This window comes from Phyllobates terribilis, unplaced genomic scaffold (genome assembly GCF_046119375.1).
Source record: "Phyllobates terribilis strain yellow unplaced genomic scaffold, ASM4611937v1 Scaffold_1__5_contigs__length_1240528914, whole genome shotgun sequence".
NCBI lineage: Eukaryota > Metazoa > Chordata > Amphibia > Anura > Dendrobatidae > Phyllobates > Phyllobates terribilis.
The window spans coordinates 1,212,741,551-1,212,765,102 of record NW_027362761.1 but is presented as its reverse complement, the minus strand read 5'-3'; the positions used below and the strand labels follow the sequence as shown (position 1 = coordinate 1,212,765,102).

Here is a 23,552-nt window from a genome sequence, read left to right as displayed (position 1 = left end):
CTCACACTCCTATGGTGTACATCTCCATCCTCACACTCCTATGGTGTATATCTCCTCCTCCTCACACTCCTATGGTGTACATCTCCATCCTCACACTCCTATGGTGTATATCTCCATCCTCACACTCCTATGGTGTACATCTCCATCCTCACACTCCTATGGTGTACATCTCCATCCTCACACTCCTATGGTGTACATCTCCATCCTCACACTCCTATGGTGAACATCTCCATCCTCACACTCCTATGGTGTACATCTCCATCCTCACACTCGTATGGTGTATATCTCCATCCTCACACTCCTATGGTGTACATCTCCATCCTCACACTCGTATGGTGTATATCTCCATCCTCACACTCCTATGGTGAACATCTCCATCCTCACACTCCTATGGTGAACATCTCCATCCTCACACTCCTATGGTGTACATCTCCATCCTCACACTCCTATGGTGTACATCTCCATCCTCACACTCCTATGGTGTACATCTCCCCATCCTCACACTCCTATGGTGTACATCTCCATCCTCACACTCCTATGGTGTACATCTCCATCCTCACACTCCTATGGTGTATATCTCCTCCTCCTCACACTCCTATGGTGTACATCTCCATCCTCACACTCCTATGGTGTACATCTCCATCCTCACACTCCTATGGTGAACATCTCCATCCTCACACTCCTATGGTGTACATCTCCATCCTCACACTCCTATGGTGTACATCTCCATCCTCACACTCCTATGGTGTACATCTCCATCCTCACACTCCTATGGTGTACATCTCCATCCTCACACTCCTATGGTGTACATCTCCCCATCCTCACACTGCTATGGTGTACATCTCCATCCTCACACTCCTATGGTGTACATCTCCATCCTCACACTCCTATGGTGTACATCTCCCCATCCTCACACTCCTATGGTGTACATCTCCATCCTCACACTCCTATGGTGTATATCTCCTCCTCCTCACACTCCTATGGTGTACATCTCCATCCTCACACTCCTATGGTGTATATCTCCTCCTCCTCACACTCCTATGGTGTATATCTCCTCCTCCTCACACTCCTATGGTGTACATCTCCATCCTCACACTCCTATGGTGTACATCTCCCCATCCTCACACTCCTATGGTGTACATCTCCATCCTCACACTCCTATGGTGTACATCTCCCCATTCTCACACTCCTATGGTGTATATCTCCATCCTCACACTCCTATGGTGTACTTCTCCATCCTCACACTCCTATGGTGTACATCTCCATCCTCACACTCCTATGGTGTACATCTCCATCCTCACACTCCTATGGTGTATATCTCCTCCTCCTCACACTCCTATGGTGTACATCTCCATCCTCACACTCCTATGGTGTACATCTCCATCCTCACACTCCTATGGTGTACATCTCCATCCTCACACTCCTATGGTGTATATCTCCTCCTCCTCACACTCCTATGGTGAACATCTCCATCCTCACACTCCTATGGTGTACATCTCCATCCTCACACTCCTATGGTGAACATCTCCATCCTCACACTCCTATGGTGTACATCTCCATCTTCACACTCCTATGGTGTATATCTCCATCCTCAAACTCCTATGGTGTATATCTCCATCCTCACACTCCTATGGTGTACATATCCATCCTCACACTCCTATGGTGTACTTCTCCATCCTCACACTCCTATGGTGTACATATCCATCCTCACACTCCTATGGTGTACTTCTCCATCCTCACACTCCTATGGTGTACTTCTCCATCCTCACACCCCTATGGTGTATATCTCCATCCTCACACTCCTATGGTGTACATCTCCATCCTCACACTCCTGTGGTGTACATCTCCATCCTCACACTCCTATGGTGTACATCTCCATCCTCACACTCCTATGGTGTACATCTCCATCCTCACACTCCTATGGTGTACATCTCCATCCTCACACTCCTGTGGTGTACATCTCCTCCTCACACTCCTATAGTGTACATCTCCATCCTCACACTCCTATGGTGTACATCTCCCCATCCTCACACTCCTATGGTGTACATCTCCATCCTCACACTCCTATGGTGTATATCTCCATCCTCACACTCCTATGGTGTACATCTCCATCCTCACACTCCTGTGGTGTACATCTCCTCCTCACACTCCTATAGTGTACATCTCCATCCTCACACTCCTATGGTGTACATCTCCATCCTCACACTCCTATGGTGTACATCTCCATCCTCACACTCCTATGGTGTACATCTCCCCATCCTCACACTGCTATGGTGTACATCTCCATCCTCACACTCCTATGGTGTACATCTCCATCCTCACACTCCTATGGTGTACATCTCCCCATCCTCACACTCCTATGGTGTACATCTCCATCCTCACACTCCTATGGTGTATATCTCCTCCTCCTCACACTCCTATGGTGTACATCTCCATCCTCACACTCCTATGGTGTATATCTCCATCCTCACACTCCTATGGTGTACATCTCCATCCTCACACTCCTATGGTGTACATCTCCATCCTCACACTCCTATGGTGTACATCTCCATCCTCACACTCCTATGGTGAACATCTCCATCCTCACACTCCTATGGTGTACATCTCCATCCTCACACTCGTATGGTGTATATCTCCATCCTCACACTCCTATGGTGTACATCTCCATCCTCACACTCGTATGGTGTATATCTCCATCCTCACACTCCTATGGTGAACATCTCCATCCTCACACTCCTATGGTGAACATCTCCATCCTCACACTCCTATGGTGTACATCTCCATCCTCACACTCCTATGGTGTACATCTCCATCCTCACACTCCTATGGTGTACATCTCCCCATCCTCACACTCCTATGGTGTACATCTCCATCCTCACACTCCTATGGTGTACATCTCCATCCTCACACTCCTATGGTGTATATCTCCTCCTCCTCACACTCCTATGGTGTACATCTCCATCCTCACACTCCTATGGTGTACATCTCCATCCTCACACTCCTATGGTGAACATCTCCATCCTCACACTCCTATGGTGTACATCTCCATCCTCACACTCCTATGGTGTACATCTCCATCCTCACACTCCTATGGTGTACATCTCCATCCTCACACTCCTATGGTGTACATCTCCATCCTCACACTCCTATGGTGTACATCTCCCCATCCTCACACTGCTATGGTGTACATCTCCATCCTCACACTCCTATGGTGTACATCTCCATCCTCACACTCCTATGGTGTACATCTCCCCATCCTCACACTCCTATGGTGTACATCTCCATCCTCACACTCCTATGGTGTATATCTCCTCCTCCTCACACTCCTATGGTGTACATCTCCATCCTCACACTCCTATGGTGTATATCTCCTCCTCCTCACACTCCTATGGTGTATATCTCCTCCTCCTCACACTCCTATGGTGTACATCTCCATCCTCACACTCCTATGGTGTACATCTCCCCATCCTCACACTCCTATGGTGTACATCTCCATCCTCACACTCCTATGGTGTACATCTCCCCATTCTCACACTCCTATGGTGTATATCTCCATCCTCACACTCCTATGGTGTACTTCTCCATCCTCACACTCCTATGGTGTACATCTCCATCCTCACACTCCTATGGTGTACATCTCCATCCTCACACTCCTATGGTGTATATCTCCTCCTCCTCACACTCCTATGGTGTACATCTCCATCCTCACACTCCTATGGTGTACATCTCCATCCTCACACTCCTATGGTGTACATCTCCATCCTCACACTCCTATGGTGTATATCTCCTCCTCCTCACACTCCTATGGTGAACATCTCCATCCTCACACTCCTATGGTGTACATCTCCATCCTCACACTCCTATGGTGAACATCTCCATCCTCACACTCCTATGGTGTACATCTCCATCTTCACACTCCTATGGTGTATATCTCCATCCTCAAACTCCTATGGTGTATATCTCCATCCTCACACTCCTATGGTGTACATATCCATCCTCACACTCCTATGGTGTACTTCTCCATCCTCACACTCCTATGGTGTACATATCCATCCTCACACTCCTATGGTGTACTTCTCCATCCTCACACTCCTATGGTGTACTTCTCCATCCTCACACCCCTATGGTGTATATCTCCATCCTCACACTCCTATGGTGTACATCTCCATCCTCACACTCCTGTGGTGTACATCTCCATCCTCACACTCCTATGGTGTACATCTCCATCCTCACACTCCTATGGTGTACATCTCCATCCTCACACTCCTATGGTGTACATCTCCATCCTCACACTCCTGTGGTGTACATCTCCTCCTCACACTCCTATAGTGTACATCTCCATCCTCACACTCCTATGGTGTACATCTCCCCATCCTCACACTCCTATGGTGTACATCTCCATCCTCACACTCCTATGGTGTATATCTCCATCCTCACACTCCTATGGTGTACATCTCCATCCTCACACTCCTGTGGTGTACATCTCCTCCTCACACTCCTATAGTGTACATCTCCATCCTCACACTCCTATGGTGTACATCTCCATCCTCACACTCCTATGGTGTACATCTCCATCCTCACACTCCTATGGTGTACATCTCCATCCTCACACTCCTATGGTGTACATCTCCCCATCCTCACACTCCTATGGTGTACATCTCCATCCTCACACTCCTATGGTGTACATCTCCCCATCCTCACACTCCTATGGTGTACATCTCCATCCTCACACTCCTATGGTGTACATCTCCGTCCTCACACTGCTATGGTGTACATCTCCTCCTCACACTCCTATGGTGTACATCTCCATCCTCACACTCCTATGGTGTACATCTCCATCCTCACACTCCTATGGTGTACATCTCCATCCTCACACTCCTATGGTGTACATCTCCATCCTCACACTCCTATGGTGTACATCTCCATCCTCACACTCCTATGGTGTACATATCCATCCTCACACTCCTATGGTGTACATCTCCATCCTCACACTCCTATGGTGAACATCTCCATCCTCACACTCCTATGGTGTACATCTCCATCCTCACACTCCTATGGTGTACATCTCCATCCTCACACTCCTATGGTGTACATCTCCCCATCCTCACACTCCTATGGTGTACATCTCCATCCTCACACTCCTATGGTGTACATCTCCATCCTCACACTCCTATGGTGTACATCTCCATCCTCACACTCCTATGGTGTACATCTCCATCCTCACACTCCTATGGTGTACATCTCCATCCTCACACTCCTATGGTGTACATCTCCATCCTCACACTCCTATGGTGTACATCTCCATCCTCACACTCCTATGGTGTACATCTCCATCCTCACACTCCTATGGTGTACATATCCATCCTCACACTCCTATGGTGTACATCTCCATCCTCACACTCCTATGGTGTACATCTCCATCCTCACACTCCTATGGTGTACATCTCCCCATCCTCACACTGCTATGGTGTACATCTCCATCCTCACACTGCTATGGTGTACATCTCCATCCTCACACTCCTATGGTGTACATCTCCCCATCCTCACACTCCTATGGTGTACATCTCCATCCTCACACTCCTATGGTGTACATCTCCACCCTCACACTCCTATGGTGTACATCTCCTCCTCCTCATCACACTCCTATGGTGTACATCTCCATCCTCACACTCCTATGGTGTACATCTCCATCCTCACACTCCTATGGTGTACATCTCCATTCTCACACTCCTATGGTGTACATCTCCACCCTCACACTCCTATGGTGTACATCTCCTCCTCCTCCTCATCACACTCCTATGGTGTACATCTCCATCCTCACACTCCTATGTTGTACATCTCCATCCTCACACTCCTATGGTGTACATCTCCCCATCCTCACACTCTTATGGTGTACATCTCCCCATCCTCACACTCCTATGGTGTACATCTCCCCATCCTCACACTCCTATGGTGTACATCTCCATCCTCACACTCCTATGGTGTACATCTCCATCCTCACACTCCTATGGTGTACATCTCCATCCTCACACTCCTATGGTGTACATCTCCTCCTCTTCACACTCCTATGGTGTACATCTCCATCCTCACACTCCTATGGTATATCTCTCCTCATCCTCACACTCCTATGGTGTATATCTCCATCCTCACACCCCTATGGTGTACATCTCCATCCTCACACTCCTATGGTGTACATCTCCATCCTCACACTCCTATGGTGTACATCTCCATCCTCACACTCCTATGGTGTACATCTCCATCCTCACACTCCTATGGTGTACATCTCCATCCTCACACTCCTATGGTGTACATCTCCATCCTCACACTCCTATGGTGTACATCTCCATCCTCACACTCCTATGGTGTACATCTCCATCCTCACACTCCTATGGTGTACATCTCCATCCTCACACTCCTATGGTGTACATCTCCTCCTCTTCACACTCCTATGGTGTACATCTCCATCCTCACACTCCTATGGTGTACATCTCCATCCTCACACTCCTATGGTGTACATCTCCATCCTCACACTCCTATGGTGTACATCTCCATCCTCACACTCCTATGGTGTACATCTCCATCCTCACACTCCTATGGTGTACATCTCCATCCTCACACTCCTATGGTGTACATCTCCATCCTCACACTCCTATGATGTACATCTCCCCATCCTCACACTCCTATGGTGTACATCTCCATCCTCACACTCCTATGGTGTACATCTCCATCCTCACACTCCTATGGTGTACATCTCCATCCTCACACTCCTATGGTGTACATCTCCATCCTCACACTCCTATGGTGTACATCTCCATCCTCACACTCCTATGGTGTACATCTCCATCCTCACACTCCTATGGTGTACATCTCCATCCTCACACTCTTATGGTATATATCTCCTCATCCCCACAGTCCTTTGGTGTATATCTCGATTTTGAGAGACGAGTTGTCCTGTGTGAATTTGTTTGTAGAGAACCTGATCTGTGCTCCTTCTTGTCAAGGGTCCCATTAGAGCTACTTGTGGTTCCTCTGTGCTAAGTGTCGTAAATTGGTGCCATAATGACCAAATTTGTCATAAAATTCCAATACTAGTAGTAAGACCTCACAAGGGTTAAAAATTACAGATCTTAGTAAATCTTTAGACTTACATTGCTGTGAAAATGCCCAGTTTTGGCTCATAGGCATCATAAAAATGTTAATAGTTTTTTTTGCGGTTGGGACGTCTTTGCCAGAGTCTTAAAGCATTCATCAGCGTGGTGCAATGGGACGCGGTTCACCGGCCGCTGGGGTTTCTTGCTTTTAGATTCAATTACTGAAATAGTTTGGTTATTAACACCCTTCCGTGTTGAGCGTGACACAACACTTACCGGTAAGCTCGCAACATGTTATACAGTTCTGATTTCCTTTATCCCGCCGCTGGCTCATGCCACCGCTCGGTACGAGGCGTATAACAATGTGATTATGAACATCATGGCAGAATTTTGCAGTCATGATTCAGCACCACAAATTCCTCAGGCGGTTGAGGGAAGCGGGGTCATAGCCGCATAGGACGGCTCTCAAATATCAGAAAAAACACACGGAATGAGGAATGCTGAAATAGTTGAACAATTTTTATGGTGCTTAACTTTCCAAGAAAAATATGGAGACGAGTTTTCCTGAATACATATTTTTGAAATATTATTGAGCTGGATCCCTGCAGACGGTGCGATGTCCTTCAGCTGTGAATTATTACCCTCTGTGCAGCCATCGGATCAATGTGGCTGCACCCGTATTTGACCTTCTGTCTTAAAGTCCGAAGATGTGGTTGGCTTCACTACATGCCTTCTTAACTGCCATAGACTTCATTGAAGAGGTCCATATGAATTTGTGACCAGACGGTCCTAGAGGCGGAATGGGTCTACCACCAAACTTAACATGTCCCCGGCTACAGTATATTGCAATAGCAATAAAGACCGCAGAGACCAAACCAACCACGGGTCAATGGTGGTCTCTAGACCCAACCTTTCAGGTAAAAGTTGACCCCTAAGCTCTGATTGGCCACAGTTTTTTTTTTTCGTAATAAAGAAAATGTGGTCCTGAAGATAAACCCTTTATAATATTTCAGTCCATTAATTCATTCTGACCTGAAACACAACCTCAGCGAGCGTGCAGGAATCCAGCTAGGAACCTTCTTATCAAGAACCAAACTCGCCATCAATGAAGGAACAAATTCCAAAAAACAATGATAGATTCTCATTTTGTTACTTAAAAAAGTACCACCGGCCAATGGATAACAAACTATAGGAGGTCGGGTGGACCTCTAGTTTTTGGCTGCAGATAGTTGGACTGGTGAAACCCTCGTACCTTTACTTATAAAGTCAGCTTTTCTCCTCTCCCAGAAAGCTAACGGCACCAATTATATTTTTCCGCTCCTCATTTGGCCGACTTCTTTTACTTTAACCTCTTACTACCCCTGTTACCTTCACCACCTGCTTTGGTACCACAAATCGTCATCCCTTTTAGTAGTCTAGTCGTTTCTAGTGTGTAGGATGCTCTTCATTTTCCCATATTTCCCGTCGTATAATTGTAGGAATAGTGATTTTTTCTTCTAGTTGTCTGATCTACAAATATTCCAGGACTCATGCTAGTAGTAGTGTATGATCAATGCCAGTAGGCAACTGCAAACGCCATTGTAGATAAGCTTTATACATGTGCTGACATTATGAATTCTTACAAAAACTCAACGGACCTTTCATGTTGTGTATGGGTTTTACTTTAGCCTGCTTCTTTGGTCTCATTTTAGTTATGTTCTCCTTTCCTCAGATTATTATATGACATCGATGCTGGGCATATGAGCTTTGTGGAAGAAGTCTTTGAAAACCAAGCCCGACTGCCTGGAGGGCAATGGATTCATATGACCGAAGCCTACACAGATGTGGTAAGGAAGGAACGTAGGCGGTGAAGACAGACATACCATAGTATTATAGCAACGAATAACACCTTGGAGATGAGGCAGGGGAAGTTATAAAAACAGCAACCACATTCATAGATGGAGAGAATTTACTGAGCTCCGACTTTAGAGCGTGGATGTTGTCCTTTTCGAAGATAGACTTTTGTGAGTTTCCTAACAAAACATCCCATCATGATCAGGCAGGTTGTTTTGGCGCTCAGTCTTACCATAGCTAAAGTACCAGGATGTGAAAAAAAAGAAGGAAGTTCCTCCATATTTTGTACAATTTATATGTTCATTTCTGTTGGGAAATCATTTTTAGTTTTTTTAGTGAGGCAGTACTGACCTAGAGAGGAACCGAGGAACAAGGAAACCATGAGACGGGAGATTACCAAACTACGCCATGCATGAGCATGATGGCAAGTCGTGCTCCGTTCTTTATTGCGTTTACTTGAGAGTAATTTGTTTTAATTCTCCTGTGAATGTGTTTTTTTTTTTTATATTTTAGAACTGCCGTGGGCTCTTTTTTTTTTTAGAAAGTTTATTTTGTAGTTGACAACTCTTTTAAAATAAAGTTTTTGCCTGATTTTTATGATCAATACCTTTTTTTCCAATGAGTTCATGGAGACCAGACATAACCAGCTCCTTTCTCATGTAATTTTTCTTCCAGCGCTATAAATGATTGGGCATGCTGAAATCCAACATGCCCTATGGCTCTTTTTCCTGATATCTGCTATTAAGCTGTTTATGATTTCATCTACTACAAGACATGACCTCAGGTGAAGGCTAATGTCTAAAGACCTTATAGACATGAAGTCGTTTTCTGTGCCGGTGCGGCAGTCGGTTTAATCAGATGATTTTTGTATTGCCGATCAAGCAGTCAGTGATGTACGATATTTTATTGCTCATTTTATTGATTTTGTTTTTCTTTGTTGACTTTTAGAATGGAGAAAAAGTTCTCCCGAAAGATGAGACCGAATGTCCCCCAGGATGGAAGTGGGAAGACGAAGAATGGACAACGGATATTAACCGAGCCGTGGATGAGCAAGGTAAGACGAATCGGTCATCCGGAGATGATTATGTTGGGACTACTGATAAGTGCTCCAGATTAGCCAAGATCAGTGATACAGTAGCTGGCTGCACTGGAGATGCCGTAGCTGGCTACACTGGAGATGCCGTAACTGGCTACACTGGAGGTGCCGTAGCTGGCTACACTGGAGATGCCGTAGCTGGCTACACTGGAGATGCTGTAACTGGCTACACTGGAGATGTTGTAGCTGGCTACACTGGAAGTGCCGTAGCTGGCTACACTGGAGATGCCGTAGCTGGCTACACTGGAGATGCCGTAGCTGGCTACACTGGAGATGCCGTAGCTGGCTACACTGGAGATGCCGTAACTGGCTACACTGGGGGTGCCGTAGCTGGCTACACTGGAGATGCCGTAGCTGGCTACACTGGAGATGCTGTAACTGGCTACACTGGAGATGTTGTAGCTGGCTACACTGGAGATGTCGTAGCTGGCTACACTGGAGATGCTGTAACTGGCTACACTGGAGATGTTGTAACTGGCTACACTGGAGATGCCGTAGCTGGCTACACTGGAGATGCCGTAGCTGGCTACACTGGAGATGCTGTAACTGGCTACACTGGAGATGTTGTAACTGGCTACACTGGAGATGCCGTAACTGGCTACACTGGAGATGCCGTAGCTGGCTACACTGGAGATGCTGTAACTGGCTACACTGGAGATGTTGTAGCTGGCTACATTGGAGGTGCCGTAGCTGACTACACTGGAGATGCCGTACCTGGCTACACTGGAGATGCCGTAGCTGGCTACACTGGAGATGCCGTAACTGGCTACACTGGAGGTGCCGTAGCTGGCTGCACTGGAGATGTTGTAGCTGGCTACACTGGAGATGCCGTAGCTGGCTACACTGGAGATGCCGTAGCTAGCTACACTGGAGATGCCGTAACTGGCTTCACTGGAGATGCCGTAACTGGCTACACTGGAGATGCCGTAGCTGGCTACACTAGAGATGCCGTGACTGGCTACACTGGAGATGTTGTAGCTGGCTACACTGGAGATGCTGTAGCTGGCTACACTGGAGGTGCCGTAGCTGGCTACACTGGAGATGCTGTAGCTGGCTACACTGGAGGTGCCGTAACTGGCTACACTGGAGATGCCGTAGCTGGCTACACTAGAGATGCCGTGACTGGCTACACTGGAGATGTTGTAGCTGGCTACACTGGAGATGCTGTAGCTGGCTACACTGGAGGTGCCCTAGCTGGCTACACTGGAGATGCCGTAGCTGGCTACACTGGAGATGCTGTAGCTGGCTACACTGGAGGTGCCGTAACTGGCTACACTGGAGATGCCGTAGCTGGCTACACTGGAGGTGCTGTAGCTGGCTACAATGGAGATGCCATAGCTGGCTACACTGGAGATGCCGTAGCTGGCTACACTGGAGATGCCGTAGCTGGCTACACTGGAGATGCCGTAACTGGCTACACTGGAGATGCCGTAGCTGGCTACACTGGAGATGCCATAGCTGGCTACACTGGAGGTGCCGTAGCTAGCTACACTGGAGATGCCGTAGCTGGCTACACTGGAGATGCCGTAGCTGGCTACACTGGAGGTGCCGTAGCTAGCTACTGTTATGTTCTGCTACCAGAGCTAAGGAAAGAGAGGAGATCTGTCCCTACGATAGAACTCAGCTTAATCCCTACGATGTAACAGGGAACCTGATCCTGCGATCAGACCTGCTAAAGTCCTAAGCTAGTCTGTACGGAGACCTATAGATGTGGGGAAGGAATCCCTACAAGTACTAAGGACTGGGAGGAATATGGGACACCTCCTAACAGAAATAGTAGCAGACAGACGAACAAACAAAATATATAGAACATAGAGGTCAGTAGACCAAGCAAACTAACAGAGCAAGACACAGAGCACAGGCTAGCTAGAAAGTAGATATACAATGAAGTCCAGCAAAGCCAGAAGGGCGGAGCAGGATTAAATAGGCCAACAAGGTCATGTGACCAGCAAAGGAAAAAAAAACTAAGAGCAAGGTTCTAACAGTACCCCCCCTTCTAAGAGGATCCTCCAGATCCCCTAGGACCAGGCTTATCAGGAAATCTCCTGTGAAACGCTCTGATAAGTCTGGACGCGGAAACATCATCCGACCTCACCCAAGAGTTATCCTCGGGACCGAAACCTTTCCAGGCCACAAGATACTGCAAACTACCTCTATACCGTCTAGAGTTAAGGATGCGAGAAATTTCATATTCCCCGTCCTTCACCACCGGAGGAACAGAGGCAGAGGCGTCACAATCCGATACAACAGCTTTTTTCAACAGAGAGACATGAAATACCGGATTAATTCTCCAGGAGGTAGGAACCTCCAACCTAACAGCAGATTGGTTGACAACCTGAAGCACCTTAAAGGGCCCTACAAACTTGGGACCCAATTTCTTTGAAGGAATCCTCAACCGCAGATTCCTAGAGGACAACCAAACCATGTCACCAACAGCGAACAAAACCTCCTGTCGTTTCCTATCAAAGTAGTCTTTAGATTTTCTGTTGGCCTCCTGAAGATTACCACGCACATCCGTCCAAACTCTCTCCAAATCACCGGAAAAATTCTCCTCCTCAGGCACGGCAGATCCCAACTTGGAGAACGACCCAAACGACGGATGTCTCCCAGAACAACAAAAAAAAGGCGAACAACCAGCAGAAGAAGATGTATGATTGTTCAGAGCAAATTCAGCAAGTGGCAGAAACTCAGACCACCCCTCTTGATTGTCTGCCACAAAACAACGCAAGAACTGCTCAACATCCTGGTTTTTCCTTTCTGTCTGGCCATTAGATTCAGGATGATATCCGGACGAGAACGACAAATGAACTCCCAACCTATCACAAAAGGCACGCCAAAAACGAGCCACGAACTGAGGACCCCTATCAGAAACAATGTCAGTAGGAACGCCATGAAGTCTGACAATTTCCTTGACAAAGGCCTTAGCGAGAGTTTTAGCGCAGGGCAGTTTGACGAAAGGAACCAAGTGACACATCTTGCTAAAACGGTCCACGACCACCCAGATGACAGTAAAACCCTCAGAGGGGGGAAGGTCAGTTATAAAGTCCATAGCCAAATGTGTCCAAGGAGCACTGGGAACCTCCAAGGACAAAGCAACCCCGCAGCAGGAGTATGTGAGGACTTAGATCTAGCACATATAGTACATTGGCGCACCCACTTAATGACTTCCTTCTGCCATCCAGGCCACCAAAAACTGCGACCCACCAGTCTCTTGGTCTCAGAGATTCCGGGATGACCTGCCAACCGAGATTCGTGACACTCAACAAACAAATCTCTCCTAAAGGTCCCAGGCACAAACAACCTCCCATGAGGAGTGTTAGATGGGGCATTCTCCTGTGCTTTAAGAATCTCATTTTCCAAAACGGAGTCCAAAGCAGCTATCACAACACCTTCTTGTAAAATGTTCTCCTCTTTCTCAGCACCGACTATGGGAGAAAAACTGCGAGACAAGGCATCCGCCTTAACATTCTTAGTACCAGGGATGTAAGTAACGGAGAAATTAAACCGCGAGAAAAACAGTGCCCACCTAGCCTGACGGGCATTCAGGCGCTTGGCAGCATCAAGATATATCAGATTTTTATGATCCGTAAGAACCTGAACGGGAAATTCCGCACCTTCCAAGAAGTGGCGCCAGTGTTCAAATGCGAGTTTAATAGCCAATAATTCCCGATTACCAATATCGTAATTCAGTTCAGTCTCCGAAAAATTTTTTGAAAAAAAGGCACAGGGATGTAATCCATCCCCGTTATCCTGAGACAATACTGCGCCAACCCCCACAGAGGAAGCATCAACCTCAACCAAAAACGGCCTAGTAACATCAGGCTGCATAAGGATGGGAGCAGAGGTGAACCTCTCCTTGAGATACACAAAAGCTTCAATGGCCTCAGAAGACCACTGAACCGCATCAGCACCTTTCCTGGTGAGATCGGTCAGAGGTTTGACAATACTAGAAATTTTTTTTATGAATTTTCTATAGTAATTGGCGAAACCCAAAAACCTCTGTATTGATTTCAAACCAATAGGCCTAGGCCATTCCTGCACAGCCTGAACCTTAACCGGATCCATCTCAAAACCTTTGCTGGAGATAATGTAGCCCAAAAAACTAATTCTCTGTACAGCGAACTCACATTTCTCCAGCTTAGCAAAAAGCGAATTGTCCATTAATAACTGTAATACCTCACGCACGCTCCGCCAATGAGACTCCAGATCCGGCGAATAAATCAAAATGTCATCCAAATACACAACCACATTTTTACCGATCAAAGGTCTAAGGATGTCATTAATCAGATTCTGAAAAAATGCAGGAGCATTAGTAAGACCAAAAGGCATAACCAGATTCTCAAAATGACCCACAGGAGTGTTAAAAGCAGTCTTCCATTCATCACCCTCCTTCATGCGCAACAGATTGTATGCCCCCTTAAGGTCAATTTTAGAGAACCACTTGGCCCCCATTAACTGGTTAAACAGATCAGGAATCAATGGCAGTGGGTAAGGATTGCGTACAGTAATTTTGTTAATCTCACGAAAATCCAGACAAGGACGTAAACCGCCGTCCTTTTTTTTTACAAAAAAAAATCCAACCGCCACAGGAGACTTAGAGGGCCTAATGTGACCGGCGGCCAAACTTGTCTGTATGTATTCCTCCAAAGCCTTCCTCTCAGGAATAGTAAGGTTAAATAAACGACTTTTAGGAAGAGTCGCTCCAGGGACAAATTCAATAGAACAATCATAGTCTCTATGGGGAGGCAAAACCTGCGATTCCTTCTCAGAAAAAACTCTCCAAAAATCCTGAATAGGAACAGGCAATTCTCCCCTATCCAAAGCTGCAATACGCCCGTTACAACACTTGTCATAACATTTATGGCTCCAGGATTTAATTTCACTGGTAGACCAATCCAGTACAGGATTGTGAAATTTTAACCAGGGCAATCCCAATATTACTGGAGAAGGCAAGTTATTCAACACTACCAAATCCAATTTCTCATGGTGAACACCATTAATAGTGAGAGGAAATTCACAGACCTTGAGAGTAATATTCTTCAAAGGGGAACCATCCACAGAAACCACAGCAATGGGGGATGATAAAGGTTCGGGTTTTAAATTGAGTCTTTCCAAGAATCCCCCATCAATTACATTCAGAGTAGACCCACAATCAACAAACACCCGAAATTCCATTAATTTTTCCTGAGCAATCGTGGAAGCAGCTAAAAATACACCCTTGGAATTTAAACAGGCAATACGGGCATGACTGACCATTTTTTTTTTTTTCTTCATACGAAGCTCACAGCCTTTAATCAAATGACCAGATTTTCCGCAATAGAAACACAAGCCTTCAAAAAATCGACGGTCTTTTTCTTGAGAGCGAGGTGCCACCGATCCAATCTCCATCGGTTCACCACTGTTAGTACACACATTCTCATAACCAGAAACTGACATAGCAGAGGATTTGCTCTCATTAACCCTTGCACGCAGTCTTCTATCCACCCGTATAGCTAATTGCATAGCCTGTTGCAAATCTTCAGGTGTAGGATAAGCAATTAGCAGGTCTTTAACCCTTTCACTGAGCCCAGCAAGAAATAGACTTTTCAGAGCAGAATCATTCCACCCTGTTTGAGTAGACCAACGACGGAAATGAGTACAATATTTTTCCACATTACCTGATCCTTGTTTTAAACGTCTCAACTCAGTCTCAGCTGATGCGACACGGTCAGGATCATCATATAATAGTCCCAAAGCAGAAAAAAAACTATCCACTGATCTGAAGCATGTATCACTAGGTTGCAAAGAAAAGGCCCACTCCTGAGGCTCTTTGCGCAAAAGTGACATTATGAACCCTACGCGCTGGGATTCATCCCCAGAGGACTTAGGTCTCAAACGAAAATACAATAAGCAAGCATTTTTGAATGAAAAAAATTCTCGGTGTTCACCAAAAAATAAATCCGGCAAACATACCTTAGGCTCCAAGAAATGTGCTCCAGGACAGTTACTCACGTGCTGACGGAGCTCGGCCACCTCCAGAGAGAGTCCCTGCAGGCGATGAGCCAAATCCTGAACCGACACCATGATGGAACAGAAAAATCTTTCCTTAGAGAATTTGCTGGCTGGACTTACTGTTATGTTCTGCTACCAGAGCTAAGGAAAGAGAGGAGATCTGTCCCTACGATAGAACTCAGCTTAATCCCTACGATGTAACAGGGAACCTGATCCTGCGATCAGACCTGCTAAAGTCCTAAGCTAGTCTGTACGGAGACCTATAGATGTGGGGAAGGAATCCCTACAAGTACTAAGGACTGGGAGGAATATGGGACACCTCCTAACAGAAATAGTAGCAGACAGACGAACAAACAAAATATATAGAACATAGAGGTCAGTAGACCAAGCAAACTAACAGAGCAAGACACAGAGCACAGGCTAGCTAGAAAGTAGATATACAATGAAGTCCAGCAAAGCCAGAAGGGCGGAGCAGGATTAAATAGGCCAACAAGGTCATGTGACCAGCAAAGGAAAAAAAAACTAAGAGCAAGGTTCTAACAGCTACACTGGAGATGCCGTAACTGGCTACACTGGAGATGCCGTAGCTGGCTACACTGGAGATGCCGTAGCTGGCTACACTGGAGGTGCCGTAGCTGGCTACACTGGAGATGACGTAGCTGGCTACACTGGAGATGCCATAGCGGGCTACACTGGAGATGCCGTAGCTAGCTACACTGGAGATGCCGTAGCTGGCTACACTGGAGGTGCCGTAGCTAGCTACACTGGAGATGCCGTAACTTGCTACACTGGAGATGCCGTAGCTGGCTACACTGGAGATGCCGTAGCTGGCTACACTGGAGATGCCGTAACTGGCTTCACTGGAGATGCCGTAGCTGGCTACACTGGAGATGCCGTAGCTGGCTACACTGGAGATGCCGTAACTGGCTTCACTGGAGATGCCGTAGCTGGCTACACTGGAAGTTCCGTAGCTGGCTACACTGGAGATGCCGTAACTGGCTACACTGGAGATGCCGTAGCTGGCTTCACTGGAGGTGCCGTAGCTGGATACACTGGAGATGCCGTAGCTGGCTACACTGGAGATGCCGTAACTGGCTACACTGGAAATGCTGTAGCTGGCTACACTGGAGGTGCCGTAGCTGGCTACACTGGAGATGCCATAGCTGGCTACACTGGAGGTGCCGTAGCAGGCTACACTGGAGATGCCGTAACTGGCTACACTGGAGGTGCCGTAGCTGGCTACACTGGAGATGCCGTAACTGGCTACACTGGAGATGCCGTAGCTAGCTACACTGGAGATGCCGTAACTGGATACACTGGAGATGCTGTAGCTGGCTACACTGGAGGTGCCGTAGCTGGCTACACTGGAGATGCCGTAGCTGGCTACACTGGAGATGCCGTAACTGGCTTCACTGGAGATGCCGTAGTTGGCTACACTGGAAGTGCCGTAGCTGGCTACACTGGAAGTGCCGTAGCTGGCTACACTGGAGATGCCGTAACTGGCTACACTGGAGATGCCGTAGCTGGCTTCACTGGAGGTGCCGTAGCTGGCTACACTGGAGATGCAGTAGCTGGCTACACTGGAGATGCCGTAACTGGCTACACTGGAGATGCTGTAGCTGGCTACACTGGAGATGCCGTAGCTGGCTACACTGGAGGTGCCGTAGCTAGCTACACTGGAGATGCCGTAACTGGCTACACTGGAGATGCCGTAGCTGGCTACACTGGAGATGCCGTAGCTGGCTACACTGGAGGTGCCGTAGCTGGCTACACTGGAGATGACGTAGCTGGCTACACTGGAGATGCCATAGCTGGCTACACTGGAGATGCCGTAGCTAGCTACACTGGAGATGCCGTAGCTGGCTACACTGGAGGTGCCGTAGCTAGCTACACTGGAGATGCCGTAACTTGCTACACTGGAGATGCCGTAACTGGCTACACTGGAGATGCCGTAGCTGGCTACACTGGAGATGCCGTAACTGGCTTCACTGGAGATGCCGTAGCTGGCTACACTGGAGATGCCGTAGCTGGCTACACTGGAGATGCCGTAACTGGCTTCACTGGAGATGCCGTAGCTGGCTACACTGGAAGTGCCGTAGCTGGCTACACTGGAGATGCCGTAACTGGCTACACTGGAGATGCCGTAGCTGGCTTCACTGGAGATGCCGTAGCTGGATACACTGGAGATGCCGTAGCTGGCTACACTGGAGATGCCGTAACTGGCTACACTGGAAATGCTGTAGCTGGCTACACTGGAGGTGCCGTAGCTGGCTACACTGGAGATGCCGTAGCTGGCTACACTGGAGGTGCCGTAGCTGGCTACACTGGAAATGCCGTAACTGGCTACACTGGAGGTGCCGTAGCTGGCTACACTGGAGATGCCGTAACTGGCTACACTGGAGATGCCGTAGCTAGCTACACTGGAGATGCCGTAACTGGATACACTGGAGATGCTGTAGCTGGCTACACTGGAGGTGCCGTAGCTGGCTACACTGGAGATGCCGTAGCTGGCTACACTGGAGATGCCGTAACTGGCTTCACTGGAGATGCCGTAGTTGGCTACACTGGAAGTGCCGTAGCTGGCTACACTGGAAGTGCCGTAGCTGGCTACACTGGAGATGCCGTAACTGGCTACACTGGAGATGCCGTAGCTGGCTTCACTGGAGGTGCCGTAGCTGGCTACACTGGAGGTGCCGTAGCTGGCTACACTGGAGATGCCGTAGCTGGCTACACTGGAGATGCCGTAACTGGCTACACTGGAGATGCTGTAGCTGGCTACACTGGAGATGCCGTAGCTGGCTACACTGGAGGTGCCGTAACTGGCAACACTGGAGATGCCGTAGCTGGCTACACTGGAGATGCCGTAGCTGGCTACACTGGAGATGCTGTAGCTGGCTACACTGGAGATGCCGTAACTGGCAACACTGGAGATGCCGTAACTGGCTACACTGGAGATGCTGTAGCTGGCTACACTGGAGATGCTGTAACTGGCTACACTGGAGATGCCGTAGCTAGCTACACTGGAGATGTTGTAGCTGGCTACACTGGAGATGCCGTAGCTGGCTACACTGGAGATGCCATAGCTGGCTACACTGGAGATGCCATAGCTGGTTACACTGGAGATGCCGTAGCTGGCTACACTGGAGATGCCGTAACTGGTACACTGGAGATGCTGTAGCTGGCTACACTGGAGATGCTGTAACTGGCTACACTGGAGATGCCGTAGCTAGCTACACTGGAGATGCCGTAGCTGGCTACACTGGAGATGTTGTAGCTGGCTACACTGGAGATGCCGTAGCTGGCTACACTGGAGATGCCATAGCTGGCTACACTGGAGATGCCATAGCTGGTTACACTGGAGATGCCGTAGCTGGCTACACTGGAGATGCCGTAACTGGCTACACTGGAGATGTTGTAGCTGGCTACACTGGAGATGCCGTAGCTGGCTACACTGGAGATGCTGTAGCTGGCTACACTGGAGATGCCGTAGCTGGCTACACTGGAGATGCCGTAGCTGGCTACACTGGAGATGCTGTAGCTGACTACACTGGAGATGCCGTAGCTGGCTACACTGGAGATGCCGTAGCTGGCTACACTGGAGATGCTGTAGCTGGCTACACTGGAGATGCCGTAGCTGGCTACACTGGAGATGCTGTAGCTGGCTACACTGGAGATGCCGTAGCTGACTACACTGGAAATGTCAGATATTATTGGGATACTCTAGTTTCCTTCTGCTTCAGTTGAGTTTTTCAGTTTTTCAGATTTTTTTTAATCTCAGTGAAGTGCATTGCAAAATGTCATATTTCCTCCAAACTAAGCTTTCAATTGAGGGACATTTTTGCAGACAGCAAAGCAAATACTGGCCAATGGAAATCAGAGGCGAAGTGACTGGAAAGGTCAAAGCCAAAAAAAAACAACACAATACAAAACAAATCTCACAAGATTGGTAACGCCAATGAGTATGAAAAGTGCATAAATTACATGGTTCTGTCCAGAAAGGATGAAGATCTATGTGATCCATATTCTTATAGTGTACCTGGTGCTATACAGCAGTCCCCAGCATTCTAGCAGCTACTATCGGGAAGGAGGTGCAATGATGGGATGTGCAGAGGTGAAGAGCACTGGTGGCCTCGGGCTACTTGTGCTCATACCGGTTAAGGAGGGGAGGTGGGCTTTACTTATTAAAATACAGTCCTGACCTAAGTTTTTGGGTTAATTCACACATCAAATACATGGCGTAAATCTCAGTTATTGCTTATTTTGACTCTGTGTAAATGTGTATTTTTTACGTTTTTATGAGTGTATGTTTATGTATGTATGTGTGCATGTTTTAATACAAGTTTTCATGTGTATATACCTGTGTATGTATCTTTGAGTGCATCTGTGTGTATGATCTGTGTTAGGTGTATCTGTGTATGGTGTGGGTGTGCTATGCATATTGTGTGTGTTTATGTTGTCTGTTTATTGTCTGTATGTTTAGTGTGTGTATGATGTGTGTGTGTGATATGTATATGGTGTGTGTGTGATATGTATATGGTATGTGTATGCAGTGTGTGTTTGTGCATGACGAGTGTGCATATTATCTGTATTGTGTGTATATGTATTATTTATATTATATGTATGGTGTGTGTATGTGTATTATCTGTATGTTTAGTGTGTGTATGATGTGTGATATCTTTATGGTGTATGTATGCTGAGTGTGTACGGTGTGTGTATGACGAGTGTGCATATTATCTGTATTGTGTGTATAGTGTATGTTTGGATTGGTTATGGTATGTGTATTTTCTCTATTATGTCTATCTGTATTTACGGTGTGTGTGATATTTGTATTGTGTCCATGTGTATTACATGTATTACAGAATGTGTATCTATGTGTGTATGATATGTGTATTATGTGCATCTATGTGTATTGTGCAAGTATTATCTAATGTGTATTATTTATGTGTATGATATATACCATGTTTTTCAGAAAATAAGACAGACTCTCTTGCTATTTTTAGGGGTTAGGGCTTATTTTCAGGGGATGTCTTATTTTTTTTCCATGAACAATAATCCACAATTATTCTTGGGCAAAAAATCAACATTTATTCAAATACAATCATGTCATCAGATTCTGGGACATCAGCACAAGTCTCCAAACCCTGAATTCCATCATGAATTTCTTGAGATCCTATTTCTTTTTTCCTTGTACAACAATCTACTCTTCACACAGACTGACGAAGAACGATGGGGTTAGAACAGTCACTAATAGATCATCCTGTCCCCATACATATCATGTTATCGACAGCACATCTCCTGATTACATCGGGTAATGTGCTGCTGACAACAGTGGCCCTGATTCATTAAGAATGGCATTAATGAACGGGGCCGCTGGAGTACGATGCACGTAATTCATTAAAAGGCACACACCGCTTAATAAACTAGGAATCTTACAAGTGCCGTGTGCCTAAAACAGATATGTGCATAGGCATGAATATACACACACACTGCACATACATACACATGTATATAAACACACTGCACATACATACATTGGTATATAAACACACTGCACATACATACACATGTATATAAACACACTGCACATACATACATTGGTATATAAACACACTGCACATACATACATTGGTATATAAACACACTGCACATACATACACATGTATATAAACACACTGCACATACATACACATTTATATAAGCACACTGCACATACATACACATTTATATAAGCACACTGCACATACATACATATGTATATAAACACACTGCGCATACAGTACAGACCAAAAGTTTGGACACACCTGCTCATTTAAAGATTTTCCTGTATTTTCATGACTATGAAAATTGTACATTCACACTGAAGGCATCAAAACTATGAATTACCACATGTGGAATTATATACTTAACAAAAAAGTGTGAAACAACTGAAAATATGTCTTATATTCTAGGTTCTTCAAAGTAGCCACCTTTTGCTTTGATGACTGCTTTGCACACTCTTGGCATTCTCTTGATGAGCTTCAAGAAGTAGTCACCGGAAATGGTCTTCCAACAATCTTGAAGGAGTTCCCAGAGATGCTTAGCACTTGTTGGCCCTTTTGCCTTCACTCTGCGGTCCAGCTCACCCCAAACCATCTGGATTGGGTTCAGGTCTGGTGACTGTGGAGGCCAGGTCATCTGACGTAGCACCCCATCACTCTCCTTCTTGGTCAAATGGCCCTTACACAGCCTGGAGATGTGTTTGGGGTCATTGTCCTGTTGAAAAATAAATGATGGTCCAACTAAACGCAAACTGGATGGAATAGCATGCCGCTGCAAGATGCTGTGGTAGCCATGCTGGTTCAGTATGCCTTCAATTTTGAATAAACCCCCACAGTGTCACCAGCAAAGCCCCCCCACACCATCACACCTCCTCCTCCATGCTTCACGGTGGGAACCAGGCATGTAGAGTCCATCCGTTCACCTTTTCTGCGTCGCACAAAGACACGGTGGTTGGAACCAAAGATCTCAAATTTGGACTCATCAGACCAAAGCACAGATTTCCACTGGTCTAATGTCCATTCCTTGTGTTCTTTAGCCCAAACAAGTCTCTTTTGCTTGTTGCCTGTCCTTAGCAGTGGTTTCCTAGCAGCTATTTTACCATGAAGGCCTGCTGCTCAAAGTCTCCTCTTAACAGTTGTCGAAGAGATGTGTCTGCTGCTAGAACTCTGTGTGGCATTGACCTGGTCTCTAATCTGAGCTGCTGTTAACCTGCGATTTCTGAGGCTGGTGACTCAGATAAACTTATCCTCAGAAGCAGAGGTGACTCTTGGTCTTCCTTTCCTGGGGCGGTCCTCATGTGAGCCAGTTTCTTTGTAGCGCTTGATGGTTTTTGCAACTGCACTTGGGGACACTTTCAAAGTTTTCCCAATTTTTCGGACTGACTGACCTTCATTTCTTAACCCTAGAACGCATACCTGGGGCCTCGCAGACCCGCCCTGTTAATTGTTTTCTATTTTCTGCAAGATTTCTTTAGTTAGAATTTTGAAACTCTAGGTATTCCTCAGGTATATAGTTGTTTGTGATTTCCAGTTGGTCATTTATTTATTATTTGCACACGGGCCTAAAAGGCCCCAGGTATGTGAAAGTGTAGATTTTTATGGTCATGCGTTCTAGGGTTAAAGTAATGATGGCCACTCGTTTTTCTTTACTTAGCTGCTTCTTTCTTGCCATAATACAAATTCTAACAGTCTATTCAGTAGGACTATCAGCTGTGTATCCACCAGACTTCTGCACAACACAACTGATGGTCCCAACCCCATTTATAAGGCAAGAAATCCCACTTATTAAACCTGACAGGGCACACCTGTGAAGTGAAAACCATTTCCGGTGACTACCTCTTGAAGCTCATCAAGAGAATGCCGAGAGTGTGCAAAGCAGTCATCAAAGCAAAAGGTGGCTACTGTGAAGAACCTAGAATATAAGACATATTTTCAGTTGTTTCACACTTTTTTGTTAAGTATATAATTCCACATGTGGTAATTCATAGTTTTGATGCCTTCAGT

General features: G+C 46.6%; 1 protein-coding gene across 8 annotated transcripts in view; it reads left to right on the top strand.

The window, feature by feature from the left end:
- Positions 1–23,552, top strand: part of DYSF (dysferlin) — a 680,318-nt gene that overhangs the window by 458,804 nt on the left and 197,962 nt on the right. For all 8 annotated transcript variants that reach the window (XM_073649582.1, XM_073649538.1, XM_073649547.1 and 5 more), the window contains 2 exons: positions 8,803–8,917; positions 9,873–9,978. In XM_073649582.1, coding sequence (XP_073505683.1) covers positions 8,803–8,917; positions 9,873–9,978 — 221 coding nt within the window. The remainder of the gene's footprint in view (positions 1–8,802; positions 8,918–9,872; positions 9,979–23,552) is intronic.